The 14,192-nt window shown below is 40.4% G+C and overlaps 1 protein-coding gene across 2 annotated transcripts in view; it reads right to left on the reverse strand.

The window, feature by feature from the left end:
- The window catches only part of ccbe1 (collagen and calcium binding EGF domains 1), a 66,764-nt gene that overhangs the window by 13,649 nt on the left and 38,923 nt on the right, over positions 1 to 14,192 (reverse strand). Inside the window, exons 4-8 of one of the 2 annotated variants that reach the window (XM_061733268.1) lie at positions 13,939 to 14,073; positions 11,893 to 12,030; positions 10,155 to 10,261; positions 6,853 to 6,961; positions 6,306 to 6,436 (exon numbers count right to left, since the gene is read on the reverse strand). In XM_061733268.1, coding sequence (XP_061589252.1) covers positions 6,306 to 6,436; positions 6,853 to 6,961; positions 10,155 to 10,261; positions 11,893 to 12,030; positions 13,939 to 14,073 — 620 coding nt within the window. Of the gene's footprint in view, positions 1 to 6,305; positions 6,437 to 6,852; positions 6,962 to 10,154; positions 10,265 to 11,892; positions 12,031 to 13,938; positions 14,074 to 14,192 lie in introns of both variants that reach the window. The other variant, XM_061733267.1, reaches the window with a different exon arrangement.

Genomic DNA, 14,192 nt, shown 5'->3' on the forward strand with positions numbered 1-14,192 from the left:
CAGGAGATATGATGACTAGTTGCCTATAAGTATTGTAATGGTACAAAAAGTCAAACTTCAGAGGCATGTTATCATTTATCCTAACCTTTATTGGAATGTACATCCAAGTTTAGTTGCAGGAATCTGAGGGAACGGATGTAAGAACAAAACTGGACAAGAACATCTGAAACAACCACAACCAAATTCACTCTATCCGGATGGAGCAATTTAACTGGATAGTTTTGTTTTAAAGGCTGAAATGAAATAGAGTAACAAGGCTGTTTTTAAAATGTAAGGATTAAAAAGTACAGATAATTGCGTTAAAATGTAAGAAGTAAAAGTAAAAAGTCGTCTGAAAAATAATTACTCCAGTGAAGTATAGATAACCAAAATTTCTACTTAAGTAAGGTAACAAAGTATTTTTACTTCGTTACTTGACATCTCTGGTTCTCACCAGCATGTGTTTAAATGTATTACCAGATTATAAAGATGAAAAAAGACGAAACAAACGTTACTTTCTACATTGGAACCATCGTTCACGACTTTACGGTTTAGCTTCCTGCTGCTCGTGAGTGTAAATATCGAAGTCAGTAACAAGATCAGTCACAAGACTATGAAAACAAGAGTTTTAAAAAGCAGATACGTATCTCATGGCCATATCTTGTACATTCTTCATTCAAATCCCACACCTCAACACAGGGCTCAAGCTTGTAAGAAAGGCCGAGCGCTGCACAAAGGCAAAGTGAGCCAAAGAAAACACCTAAAGCTGTAAATGGATTCAGGCCTCTCTGTTGCCACGTGTCATCTTTTTCACCTTGCAAAAATAAGGGGGTTGAGTGTATTTTCTGTCTCTCCTGGGGCTTGTCTCATGATATACGATTACAGAATCATCTGAGTTATTCTGGCAAAATTAATGTTAAAAGGGAATCTTTCTTAATAAGTTAGTCATTTTGCTTGAAGTATGCGACCGAGAGCATTAAAAACAAAGATAAAGATATGAGAATCATACATGACACACAACATTACTCAGAAGTCAAGTGAGGACTCATTCATACAAAATGATTTGCAGTTCCAGGTGGATGGTTTCATGCTTGCGTCACCAACGTGAACATTATGGCATTCAGGGGTTTCTCAGAACAGTTTTTTTTTTAAATCTGGAAACCAGAAAAAAATCCAGGAAGCACAACAACACAAGCCTGGCATAGGAAGCTGCTGGAATATCAGTGAAACTATCTAGAACAGGGGTCGGCAACCCGCGGCTCCAGAGCCGCATGCGGCTCTTTAGCGCCACCCTAGTGGCTCCTAGAGCTTTTTCAAAAATGTTTGACCTTTTTTTTCCTTTTTTTCTTCTTTTTTTTCTTCTTTTTTAAACTTTTTTTCTCTTTTTTTCTCTTTTTCTTCTTTTTTTCTTCTCTTTTTTTCTTCTTTTTTTCTTCTCTTTTTTTCTTTTTTCTTCTTTTTTTCTCTTTTTTTCTTCCCTTTTCCTTTCCTTTTTAATCTCGACATTTCGACTTTTTTCTCGACATTTCGACTTTTTTTCCTCGGAATTTCGACTTTTTTCTCGACATTTCGACTTTTTTTCCTCGAAATTTCTACTTTTTTCTCAACATTTCGACTTTTTTCTCGAAGTGCGTAATGAAAAACAAATCTTCCCCCAGTTATAACTAATATAGATACATGCAGCATGTGTTGCTTTCATTCTAAGGCTTATACGAGACTTTTCATTTTTTTGCGGCTCCAGACATATTCGTTTTTTGTGTTTTTGGTCCAATATGGCTCTAAAACATTTTGGGTTGCCGACCCCTGATCTAAAACAGTGTCTCCCAACTTGGGGTCCAGGCCCCCCCTGGGGGGGCGCCAGAGTTCTCTGGTCAGGCGCGAAACTTTGTCTGCTTTGAGGATATGCAGTTGTAAAAATGATATTTAAAAATGTTAAATAAATAAAAAAATCATAATAACACACCTAATGGAATACAGTAATCCAAGTCGGTATAAACCCACTTAGAAATATATTTTGGTCATTTTAAAATAGTTATTTACCAGGATAAAAACTTAAAAACGTATTATTATATCATTATTCAACATTTAATCATACTATTACAGGTTGTTAAAGGAAAAATGTAAAAAAAATTTGCTCTCATATTAAAAGAGACATTTTTCAGAAATATTTTTATGTCCTTGCAGTTATTTTTTGTGCGTATTTTATACATTGGTGACACAAAAGGAAGGTGAAAAAAACAAAGTACAGGGTAAACCAAAGAGAAATGTATCAAAAAAACATAATTAATGTTAATTTTTTCAATTAAAGGTTTATAACGAATAACTTTACTCTTTTGCTGCTAGTACGTACGGGTCGGGGGGCCCGGCTGGTCTTAGACACAAGTAGGGGGGGAAACAAGGAAAAAAGGTTGGGAACCACTGATCTAGAGTGTAATGGGTTTTACATCGGTGTGTGCAGGGTATCAACGGCTTCAAGCTTGGCTAAAGAATCATGCTTTCAAAATGTGGGAAAGGTTTTGTTGTCAAATCAGAAAAAAAAGGAGTTGTTTGGCCGTAGTGAGCGTAAGTCTGCTTAAAGGAGTAAAAAGCGAGTCATCCTACGCCAAGAACATCGTACTGTGCAGGCTGTTCACCGCGGCAGACGTAGCATCATGTTCTGCAGCTGTTCTGCTGCCAGTGGAGCTGTCAGGGTGCCCAAACAGGATGGAATAATGAAAAAGGACAACTACCTTAACAATATCTTGTGTTGTTTATGCAACTGGGCTTCTAATCAGATAGTGGCTACGACCATACGCCAAAACTGATTGTGAAATGGATGACGCAGACCAGCGTTAAACTTTCCTGACCTAAACTTCTTAAGAAATATGTTGTCTAACCTTCAACATGAGGTCTGTGCCAGGAAGCCAATAACTTTAACCGAACTTAACAAAGTCTGCCAGTGTGGTTACATTGATTTTAAACGTTCTAAAATAAGATGAACGTGCTTCACATTCTGGAGCTTTTCTAATACATTACACAAAACAGTAATTTGAAACTAAGTTCTATTGAATATCTGACACATGTAGTCTGGAGAATAAAGCATCCAAATCTATGACAGCTGGAGCAGTTTGCTCATGAAGAATGGCCCAAAATGTCAGTCTGCAGGTGCAGAAGTCCCACTGAGAGTTAATTCAATTGCTTGATTGCAGTGACTATTTAAAAGGTGTTTGACAAAATAATAAACTGAAGGTTCCATTATTTTTCTCTTGGCCAGATTCATGATTTGATTACACTACTCTATGTTTAGCAGATGCTTGTATCCAAAGCAACACTACAAAGAAAACACAGTCAGGCCTTAGTTGAAGCTTCTTGAATGTAGACTGGTAACTTGTTCCACCATTGAGGAAACAGGTCGGAGAACAGTCTACACCAGGGGTCGGCAACCCAAAATGTTGAAAGAGCCATATTGGACCAAAAACACAAAAAACAAATATGTCTGGAGCTGCAAAAAATGAAAAGTCTTGTATTAGAATGAAGGCAACACATGCTGCATGTTTCTATATTAGTTATAACTGGGGGAAGATTTTTTTTTTCATTATGCATTTCGAGAAAAAGGTCGAAATGTCGAGAAAAAAGTCGAAATTTCGAGAAAAAAGTCGAAATGTTGAGGAAAAAGTCAAAAGTTCGTGAAAAAAGTCAAAATGTCGAGAAAAAAATCAAAATTTTGAGAAAAAAGTCGAAATGTCGAGGAAAAAAGTCGAAATGTCGAGAAAAAAGTCGAAATGTCGAGAAAAAAGTCGAAATTTTGAGAAAAAGGTTGAAATGTCAAGATTAATGTTGAAGTACAATCTTGAGAAAAAAGTCGAAATGTCGAGAAAAAGTAAAAATTTCATCAAAAAAGTGGAAATGTCAAGAAAAAAAATCTAAATTTTGAGAAAAAAGTCGAAATTTCGAGAAAAAAGTCAAAATTTCATCAAAAAAGTCGAAATGTCGAGATTAATTTTAAAGTACAATCTCAAGAAAAAAGTCAAAATGTCGAGGTCAAAAAAGGAAAAAGGAAAAAAAGAAATAAGAAAAGAGAAAAAAATGAGAAAAAAAGAGAAAAAAAGAAAAAGAAGGAAAAAAAGGACAACATTCATTTTTTTTTTCTTTTTCAAACATTTTTGAAAAAGCTCCAGGAGCCACTAGGCCGGCGCTAAAGAGCCGCATGCGGCTCTGGAGCCGTGGGTTGCCGACCCCTGGTCTACACTTAGATCGGCTTGAGAGGGGAAGGCCAATGGATGCTCCTCTGATGAGTGCAATGCCCAGGAGATGCATAAGCCTTTACAATTGAGCTTAAATAACCCTGAAGTAACCTTGTAGACTAATACCAACGACTTGTGTTTGATGTGGGCAGCCACACTGGCTAGCGTACTTCAGAGAAAAGAGGTGTGACATATCCTGTTTTAGGTTGATTACAAACTTAAAATGTGCAGCCACATTCATACTGTTTGAACTCCTTCCCTCTGGACGGCGCTACAGAGCACTGTACGCCAAAACCTCCAGACACAGAGACAGTTTCTTCCCCCGAGCTGTTGCTCTGATGAACTCTCAACACTCATAGATACTCAGAGAAATCAATCACCGTGCAATAATAATAATAAAAATTCCTACAGATACAATAGGGCCTTCACTGTCAGTGCTCGGGCAAGGCAAGGCAAGTTTATTTATATAGCACAAATTCAACACAAGGTAATTCAAAGTGCTTTACATTGACATTGAAAGCGGCAAGACATAATTAGACAGTAAATAAAAAATAAGATTGAAAAAATTAAGAATAAGATGATAAGAAAAGAAGTAAAATAATAAAAAGCACAAGCTGTTAAAAATACAGGCCCTAATTAAAGCTGCAAGCAGAGATGAACAGGCCCTCGCGCATGCAATTTTCACTAACTAAGGTGAAGGAGTCAAAACCGAGTCTGATGACACCACCCACAACTCTGTATGTCATACCATTCAAAAGTTATGGCAGAAAATAGGATCAATTAAATATCAACCAATCAGAAGAAGGGGCGGGGCTAATTCATGGCAATGAAGGTCAAGTACTCAAAACCGAGTCCGATGACACCACCCACGACTCTTTATGTCAAACCATTCAAAAGTTATGGCAGAAAGTAGGAACTATCAAATATGGACCAATCAGATGAAGGGGGGGGAGGGGGGGGGTGCTTTTTGGCATCTAGCGTCGCCACGGTAACGCTTTTGACTGAGAAAAGTAATGCCCATCGTCGCAGGATCGAGAAGCACATTTTGATGTACAGTATAACACACCTGGGTGCACGTTACGGTTTGGGCCGCATTAACTGCCGAAGAAATGGCATAAATGGCGCCAAGAGACTTTTCCTTAAGTTGCAACATGATACAGGTGTGTACCGATTTTCTTGCATGTACATCAAACCGTATTGTGGGGCTTGGGGCATGAAGTTTTCTAGGGGGCGCCGTTGAGCCATTAAGCCACGCCCATTAATGCAAACCATTAAATATCACCTTTTTGCACGCCAGCCAGGCCTGGCGTGCAAAATTTGGTGACTTTTGGGGCACGTTTAGGGGGCAAAAAGGCCCTCATTTCGTCGGAAGAAAAACAAGGATAAAAACAATTCCTACAGATACAATAGCGCCTTCGCACTGTCAGTGCTCGGGCCCTAATAATTAACACAATCATATGCTGTAACAATGCACCTTCCAATAATCATGTCTACCTCATACTGCTGCACCTTTCACTTAAAAAAAACTTGTATATATGTTAAAAAAGAGCTGTCATTTTGTCTATTGCCTATTTATTGTACAGTGAGAGAAAATAACCGAGTCAAATTCCCTGTCTTTTCTGACCTGACTTGGCCAAAAAAACATGATTCTGATTCTGATTCAGGTTTTTTTTGTAAAGGTTTTTTTTCCCCACAGAGTGGTAGGACAGCACGAAGGGGATTGCAGTAATAAAGGTCAGACCTAATCCCGGCCTGCACCAGAAGCTGAGTGGCATATTGATTCAAGCTGCAGTACAAAAGCAGTGTCTGATTTTTACCAGACAGTATTAGGTAAATGATTATTCTAACTATTGTCAGTTAGGGTAGTTTTCTTTAATGGGAGGGAACCAACACATTGGTCAACGTGTGTAGGTCTACAAGTTGTTGGAGGGACTTCGAGTGAACTTTTACTTTGGACCTCTAATGATGTATGTTACATTATAGTTACGCTTCATATCAGAAAAGAAACTGAATGAAAGCCTAATATTGCCATGCCAATCATACCCATAATGGCTATTCGCTGTAGCTTTGTTAACGAGAAGAAAACAAAATACACTGACTAACCACTGGTCCTCGAGGTCCACGTTTGATGTGGTACAGGTCTGGTGTAGGTCCAATGGGTCCCATCAAGCCCCTGGGACCAGGGGGACCAGGGGGGCCCAAAAGACCTTGGTGGCCCTCTTGTCCTGGATCTCCTAAACACAACAATCGCTTGAAGTTAGAAACATAAGTAAGCGCTGAAACAAAAACAAAAAAAAAAAAAAATAGGCATTGGCTTTTGCTGTAGAGATTAGATGCTGATTGAATGGATTTTTTAAATGTATGTTTTATTTCTATGGCTCCAAATTGAAAACATTAACTATTATAATAATTTGTTTTCTGTTTTCATTTTTGGCATAATCATGCAGGAGAAAGATTTCATGAGTATGAAATTATAAAATCTTTACCTCTTTAGTACTTTGGTTATCTCTCCTGTTGCTATAGTGCTGACATTGATTTTTTGAGTAAAATCTCTCGACATCTAAGATGTGGTTCAGATATTAATGTTTTTGCGACCTCTGAAAATTTCAATCTAGTAGCATCTTGAAGTCCAGTAAACTGCTTTTCTTACCTGGAAGGCCAGGAGAACCTGGAGGCCCTGGTAAATATATAGGTGACGTCAGGATTCTTTCTTCTGTCTTCTGCATGGGGATGTCAGCACTATTTGACAGCAAGGCCACCTGATGAAAATGTGAATAAAAAAAAAGGAAAAAGACAATGCATGAAAAAATAAATGGTTTTAAGAAGAAGATGGGTGTGGCAGGGTGCAGGATTGGGGCGTGGTCTGCAGGGGAGAGAGGAAGTGCGAGGGAGTGGCGCACAGGTGACGCGGCTGGAATAGCTGATGGTGCACAGGTGTGCCTAATTCATGCTCTGTGTATTTCAGTAGTGTGCAGGCCCTGGAGACGGAGAGGAATGACATAAAGCGGAGTACTGATACACGTCTGGGTGATTAAAAATGATGGCGTCCCTGGCGCAGATGGTGTCGGACATGGCGGCCCTGCTCCAGAGCTAGGCCCTCCTGCCACTCCTGTCAGGGGAGGCCCAGCTGGCGGCTCTCGCCCTCCCAGCAGCAGCACGTGCCATCTACGTCCAGGTGCGGCGAGCGGTGATGGGTCGTCTCGGGCGGTCCCCGGAGGACTACCGCCTGCCGTTTTTGGGCGCTCAAGCTGGGGCCGGAGGACCGACCCTTCACCTTCGCCCACCAGCTCCACGACGCGGCGGTGCGGTGGCTGAGGCCCGGCGAGACGGAGGGGGAGAAGCGGCTGACGCAGCAGGTGGTGATGGAGCAGTTCGTGGAGGGGCTCCCCACCCGGACGGCGGCGTGGGTCCGCTGCAATCGCCCGGGGACCCTGCAGGAGGCCATCACCCTCGCAGAGGACCACCTGGCGGTCCATCCGGCGGCCACAGTGACGGGGGGACCCGCAACGCGACCCACCCCCGCGCCACGGCGGAGGTTCGCCACGGCGGGGTGCCCGCCGAATAACACCTCTCCTCCTTTTCGCCCCTCTCTCCCTACGGCCCGCACACTGTTCTGCCCGCGCCAACTGACCTTATTAAATACGTTTTCTTCTTCCCACTCCTTTTCGAGTTTTAACGAGTTAATTTGTATTTTGAACCTGCACCTGATAAACCTGATAAAAGGTATTTGTTTAATTTTATGTTGCACGCAGGTCACTTATGTTATGTTTTATGGCTCAAAATAAATATGAATTGATTGATTGATTGATGGGGCCCCTCAAACGCCTGGGCAGGGTTGCTGGCGGTGCGGCCAGCCCGGACACGTCAGGCGGGAGTGCCCGCTGATGGTGGTGGGCCAGGTGATCCGGGTGGCCGGCCCGCCGGCATCCTCCCCAGACTCAGGAGGGACGTACCGGGTTCCGGTAAGGATCCGTGGGGGTATACACTCGGCCTTGGTGGATTACGGTTGTATGCAGTCGGTAATTCACCAAAGCCTGGTGCGCCCCGAGGCATTGATGAATGTGTCGTCCTGGGTGGAGATTGTGTGTGTTCATGGTGATGTGCATAAGTACCCCGTGGTGCCAGTGGAAATTAGACACAAGGGGAAAAAGCATAGAGTAAAGGCCGCGGTTAGCTCCCGCCTTTTGCATCCTCTGATTTTGGGACACGATTGGCAGGGGTTTGGAAATTTGGTGAGTCAGTGTGTGGGTATGCAATCACGGCAGCCAGGGACATACGCTGTGCTCAGCGGTGACGCGAGGTTGTCCGACGCTGCAGACGAAGAGGGAGAGGGACCCGGTGGAGGCTCGGCGGGTCCCGCTGCACTCTCTGGAAGATTTTCCCCTTGAGCAGTCTCGTGACGATACTCTACGCTCAGCCTTCGACCAAGTGATACCAATTGATGGTCACAAGGTGCTCCCTGATGCAGTGCTCACATATCCCCATTTTGCATTGAATAGGGACAGGTTGTATCGAGTGAGCCGTGACACTAAATCTGGCCGGATTATTACCCAGTTGTTGGTACCAAAGAACCGCCGGGAAATGGTTTTCCAGGCGGCTCATTCCAACCCGATGGCTGGTCACATGGGGTGCAACAAAACACTGGCTCGCATAATGGACCGATTTTATTGGCCGGGCATTGGCCGGTGCGCCGCTGGTGCGCATCCTGTCCCGAATGCCAGCTAGTTAATCCCCCGACTGTTCCAAAAGCACCTTTGCCCCCCAATCCTGCACCCTGCCACAATGGGTTAACTGGAAATAACTGAATTGGGAATTTTAGTTTATCTCTATTTCCACATGTCTAACTGCAATTTCATTGTTTTGTTCCCTAAATGTTTTTACATAAGATGATTCATAAAGATTTTCATTGTCAAACAGGACAGGGAAATTATACACTGGAGAGCCAGCATGAAGTCAGGTTATGTTAAAATTATGTACCCTGCCAAAGTTGAAAATTGATATCTTGTGTGCACCACATCACAAGCTGTAGCCAAACCAGATGGGGGCCAGGCAAACCCTTTGCATTATTCAGCATCAGAGATCCTGCACTGTATGCTAAGTGGCATCCGTGGGAAAAGTTATCTTTGATCTGCGTAACAGTACAAGGATTTGGCAACCCTGGTGGGAAAACACAGACAATGCAGAGCTATGCTACAGGAGCCTAATTCGTGAGTCAGAATTCATGCAAAATGCAGAAGCATAATGTCCACACATGTGCTAAAACGAGTGAGGTTGGAGTACACCTGCTGATTAACAAGTATTATGCAAGACTGTAGCCTGCAACCTTTGAAGCAGGTGTTTGGACTGGGGGGTTTCTAAATGGTTAAATTTCCTATAATAAGAGTCTGCAAACATAGACTTTTTGATGTTTTGATGTACATTACTGTAAAAGTGAACAGTGAGTAGCAAACACAGCATTTTAATTTACTGTAGTTTCTATTTGTACATGCTTTATTATATGTAGAATTTTAGGAGCTTCAGGGGTATATACAGCTGGAAGCAGTACATCATACGTTACAGCAGAAGGTGTTGAGTGCCACTGTCAACAGACACCTGCATTTACACAGATGGAAACGTAACACAACTGTTGAGTTTTACATACATTTTCAAGCAGTTGATGTGTATGGAAAATAATTTTTTCACTCTTTTCTTATTTATTGGGGAATAAAGTTTGTTAATGTGTCTCACGAGAGCTGTAAGAATATGCTCTAAAAAGTAGAAGAAACAGCAGACATGTACTTGGAGACAAAGCCAGAGTATTAAGAAGTCATAAAGAAAATACTTATTTTTTTATGAAACATTACATTCAGCTGAATCCAAGAGTGTTACTAGAAAAGTGATGTGTAAGATGTGTGACAGAAGAGGTAAACTGGTCATGAATTTCACAACTGCGTGATGTTTCCTGTTGCTTACCTTCTGTTTAAGCTGGAGAACTGACATCTTTATCAGGAGAAAATCTTCACATGTGGCCGAGCAGCCTCCAGCATTCATTACGTTATCACACTCCTCAAAGAGATGAACTGCTGGGAAATTAGATAAATTATTATTATTAACATAGGTTGTTTTTTTTTCAGAAAGTTAGGCAACAGAAAAGGTTTGTTTAAATAACATTTAAAACTAGTGATGCACCGAAATGAAAATTTGTGGCCGAAACCGAAACCGAAAATAATAATAAACACTTGGCCGAATACCAAATAACATACCGAACATGGTTCTTCGCAGTTTTTCCATTTATTTTGCCAATTTTTTCACCATTGCATAAATCAAATAAATGTGCTTTAGGCATGGCTTTTCAAAGAAAAAAATCTTTTACAAAATTGCAAGGTAGAAATATTTATTGAACATGAACAACTCAACATTTTTAGATTTCCCCGCATTTTTAAGTATTCCAAACTTAACTTAAAACTTAACTTAAATAAAAAAAACGTAGAAAATAAATTAATTAGCAAAATACATTTTTTGACCATCTTTGAGCTTACATTAACTATAACTGACTGCTGAAAAACTGTAACATAGGGCTTGAAAACAAAAAAAAAATGTATTAAGTGCATTAAAGTGCATTGTAAAAAAAGTGCAAAAGAAGTGGATAAAACAAAATAAAGAAAAAGAAAATCAATCCCGTTCCCATACAAGTATTAATATGGGAAAGGGATTGATTTTCTTTTTATCCACTTCTTTTGCGTCATCACACGCCGTTATTAATTGTTGGGTTTTTTCCAACACTTATTCCACCGAACACCGAAAGTGTTTTTTTGCTATTTTCGGCCGAACAATTTCGGTTACCGAACAATCGGTGCATCACTATTTAAAACTTATTACTGCAAAGCTTTGGAAATAGACTGTTCTTACTGTGGTGGCACATGACACATCCTTAATATTATAATGCAAAGAATCGTTTTGTTACTTTTGCTAATCAAAATACAAAATAGTTCAAGTCTTGATATACATCTAGAGATTCAATAAGCTTTGACTTTCACATCACTGCTTCTTTGCTCACAAACTAAATCGACACACTGACATCAATAAACTCCGGCCACCTCCTACGGTTTTGGTCTCTGGCCCGGCTGTACATGTGCATATATTTAATGGATGGGTGAAAATGTCCGCACACCCCCCTCTGTATTACAAAGCAGTGAGACTTGAGGCAGGAGCACAATCATATGCTTCATGGTTTCTCACTCTCCAGCCTCTCCTGATATGTTATTGTAGGTAACGGAAGATACCCCTCATGGGAGGAAATAGCAAATCTGCAGTCCATCACTGCTTCACAGGCAACTGAATCTGGGGCAAAACAAAATAAAAATGTTTTTATCACCTCGACCATTTGTGCTTTCTTTATGTGGATCCAGCAAACCAGAAAAGACCAGGAGTCACAGGGGGAGCACTACCCTGGGCTGACAAAACCGTTCTGACATGCACAAGAGGCAGGGTCGTCTAATGACTACCAGGTGTATCTATATTTCTAGACATAGACACCCCTCACCCATCCGTCCACCCACACACACACACACACACACACTTTCCATTCTTTTCCATTCATGGTCTCTCTGTCTCTCTCTCTCTTTCTCTCTCTATCACACACATACACAAACATTGATGTAAGTCTCATGTCAGATGTGCTGCTGAATCAAATGAAAATTTCTTAGCGTACCTTTCTCCCCCTTGTTGCACATTTTCCCATCTTCTTCCAGGTAAAAGCCTTTTTCACATTCACACCTGTAGCTCCCCACAGAGTTGATGCAGATGTGAGAGCATCCACTCATGTTTTTGTCTGCACATTCATCAATGTCTGTATGTGTTAGAAAAAGTAGGAAGTGTATATTAAAATATCATACATTCACTTAAAAATATCACCTTTTCTACAGTTCAGAGCATTCTCGGGTTTGAGGTCATTAATGATACAAAAAACCATTAAATACTTTGTTAAGCATCTGTTCATAATTGGAGAGGATTGGTGCTTCTCAGACCAAACTCAGGGAGGATTTTATCTTGCCTCCCTAATTTTTATATTCAGCATACTTTACCTTAAAATCAAGCCACAGTAAACGTGGTGCATTGTAGGGATGTGGGAAGTCAAATTAAAATTTTTAGTTTATAATAAGGAAATGAGACTTCTGGTTGGTGTTCTTTAAACTCTTCAAAGCCAGACGTCGGAAATTCTATTTTACAATTTTTCAGCTCATATAAGCAACACATCCTAACATTAGCCTCTCAAAACTGAAGCAAAGAACAGCTGAACTAACAGGGAAGTCTGGAGTTTTTCATGTCAATATTACAGCGAGATTATGATGGGAACAGTATGCAAGTTGTTACGACTCATGTTAGCCCTCCTATCTCAGCTGCCATGTCTTCCCAACCTAAGTCAGTTCAATGAACAACTTGGGATGAGATTGTGCCTGAAAGAAGGATCCGTGTGCATAGTACAATTGCAGAAAAGGGAAACAGAAACTATTTCAGAATAAAACGGCCAGTCATGTATTTTTCTGTGTATTAGTTTGTAACGCGTGGTAACGTAAGCTCTCAGGCAAGGTACTGTCTGTTCTCTGAAGCATTGGATATGTGCTTGGAGGCTTATTCAGCGTATTCAGAGCATTTTCTACTTTTTATATTGCTCTTTTTATGAATTAACTATTTATTGGTTATTTCTATTTTACATTTTTTGTATAAAGCGTGTGTGTGTTTTGGCTGCTGCATGACTGAATTTCTCCTCTGGGAGATTAATAAAGTCTTCTATTCTATTCTATTCTATTCTATTCTATTCTATTGCTCTGAATAAGCTGTTATACTGTAGATGTTTTACAATTAAAGATACAAAATTCAAAGCTCAAATTAACCACTGCATGCCAATCGCTAACATTTGATTGAGTGAATTGTTTATTTCGAACACATAAGGAAAAAAATATAAGATTTTAAAACAAATTCAAAACATACAGAAAAAAAGCAACAACAACAAAAACGTAATACAAAGAGGGGAAAAAAAAAACAGTGTCCGAAAAGGAGCAGGTAGAAGTAAAACTTATTTAAACCTGCCCCTTTGTTACCTCTATCATAAATTAAACATAAATATTAATAATAAATAGCTGCAATTACCTAATAGGCTACCGATTTTCCCATTGGTTGTGCCTTTGCACCTAACCAGCTAACAAACACAATCTTTCCTTAACATAACTCCTCAACCAAATAACTTCCCAGAACTTCCTTTTTGTACCGTTTTTTAAAATGATTTATATTTGTATATTGCTTCAACCCATCACCCAACCCATTCCATAAATCCACTCCAACAACTGAGATACGCATGCTTTTCCTTTTAGAATGAAAACATTGTTTTTTGAAATGATATTTTCCTCTTAAATTATAACCCCCCTCCCTGTCACAAAACATTTTCTGTAAATTGCCTGGAAGTGAATCAGTTCTCGCTTTGAATATGATTTGTAGAGTTTTTAGTTTGACAATGTCCCAGAATTTCAACACATGCGACTTTAAAAACAGTGTGTTTGTGTGATCCTTATAACTCACATTGTGAAGTATCACGTTAACATGCTTTAAAAATTAAGTTTAACACCAGAATTCCTACCATCACTTAAATTAATGTATTACAGCACTCAAGTATTATTTCAAGAAAAACAAAAGAAAAATGTGATGATGCACAATATTTTTTTAAATCTTTGCATTCAACTGAGGCATTACAAGATCTCACCCAGACAGTAGGGCTTCTCTCGATTTCTGTGGCGCTCACGGTCGTATCGGTAGCCATGGTAACAGGTGCACACAACCCGACCAAAATGGTCAGTACACTGCTGCTCACAGGGGGCGCCAGCACACACATCATAGTCTGTGTAAGAACAAGAAGTGTATTAGCATGTTAGTGTGGAAAACACACGCACGCGCACACGCACACGCGCGCACACACACACACACACACACACACACACACACACACACACACACACA

This window comes from Cololabis saira, chromosome 11 (assembly GCF_033807715.1).
Source record: "Cololabis saira isolate AMF1-May2022 chromosome 11, fColSai1.1, whole genome shotgun sequence".
Taxonomy (NCBI): Eukaryota; Metazoa; Chordata; class Actinopteri; order Beloniformes; family Belonidae; genus Cololabis; species Cololabis saira.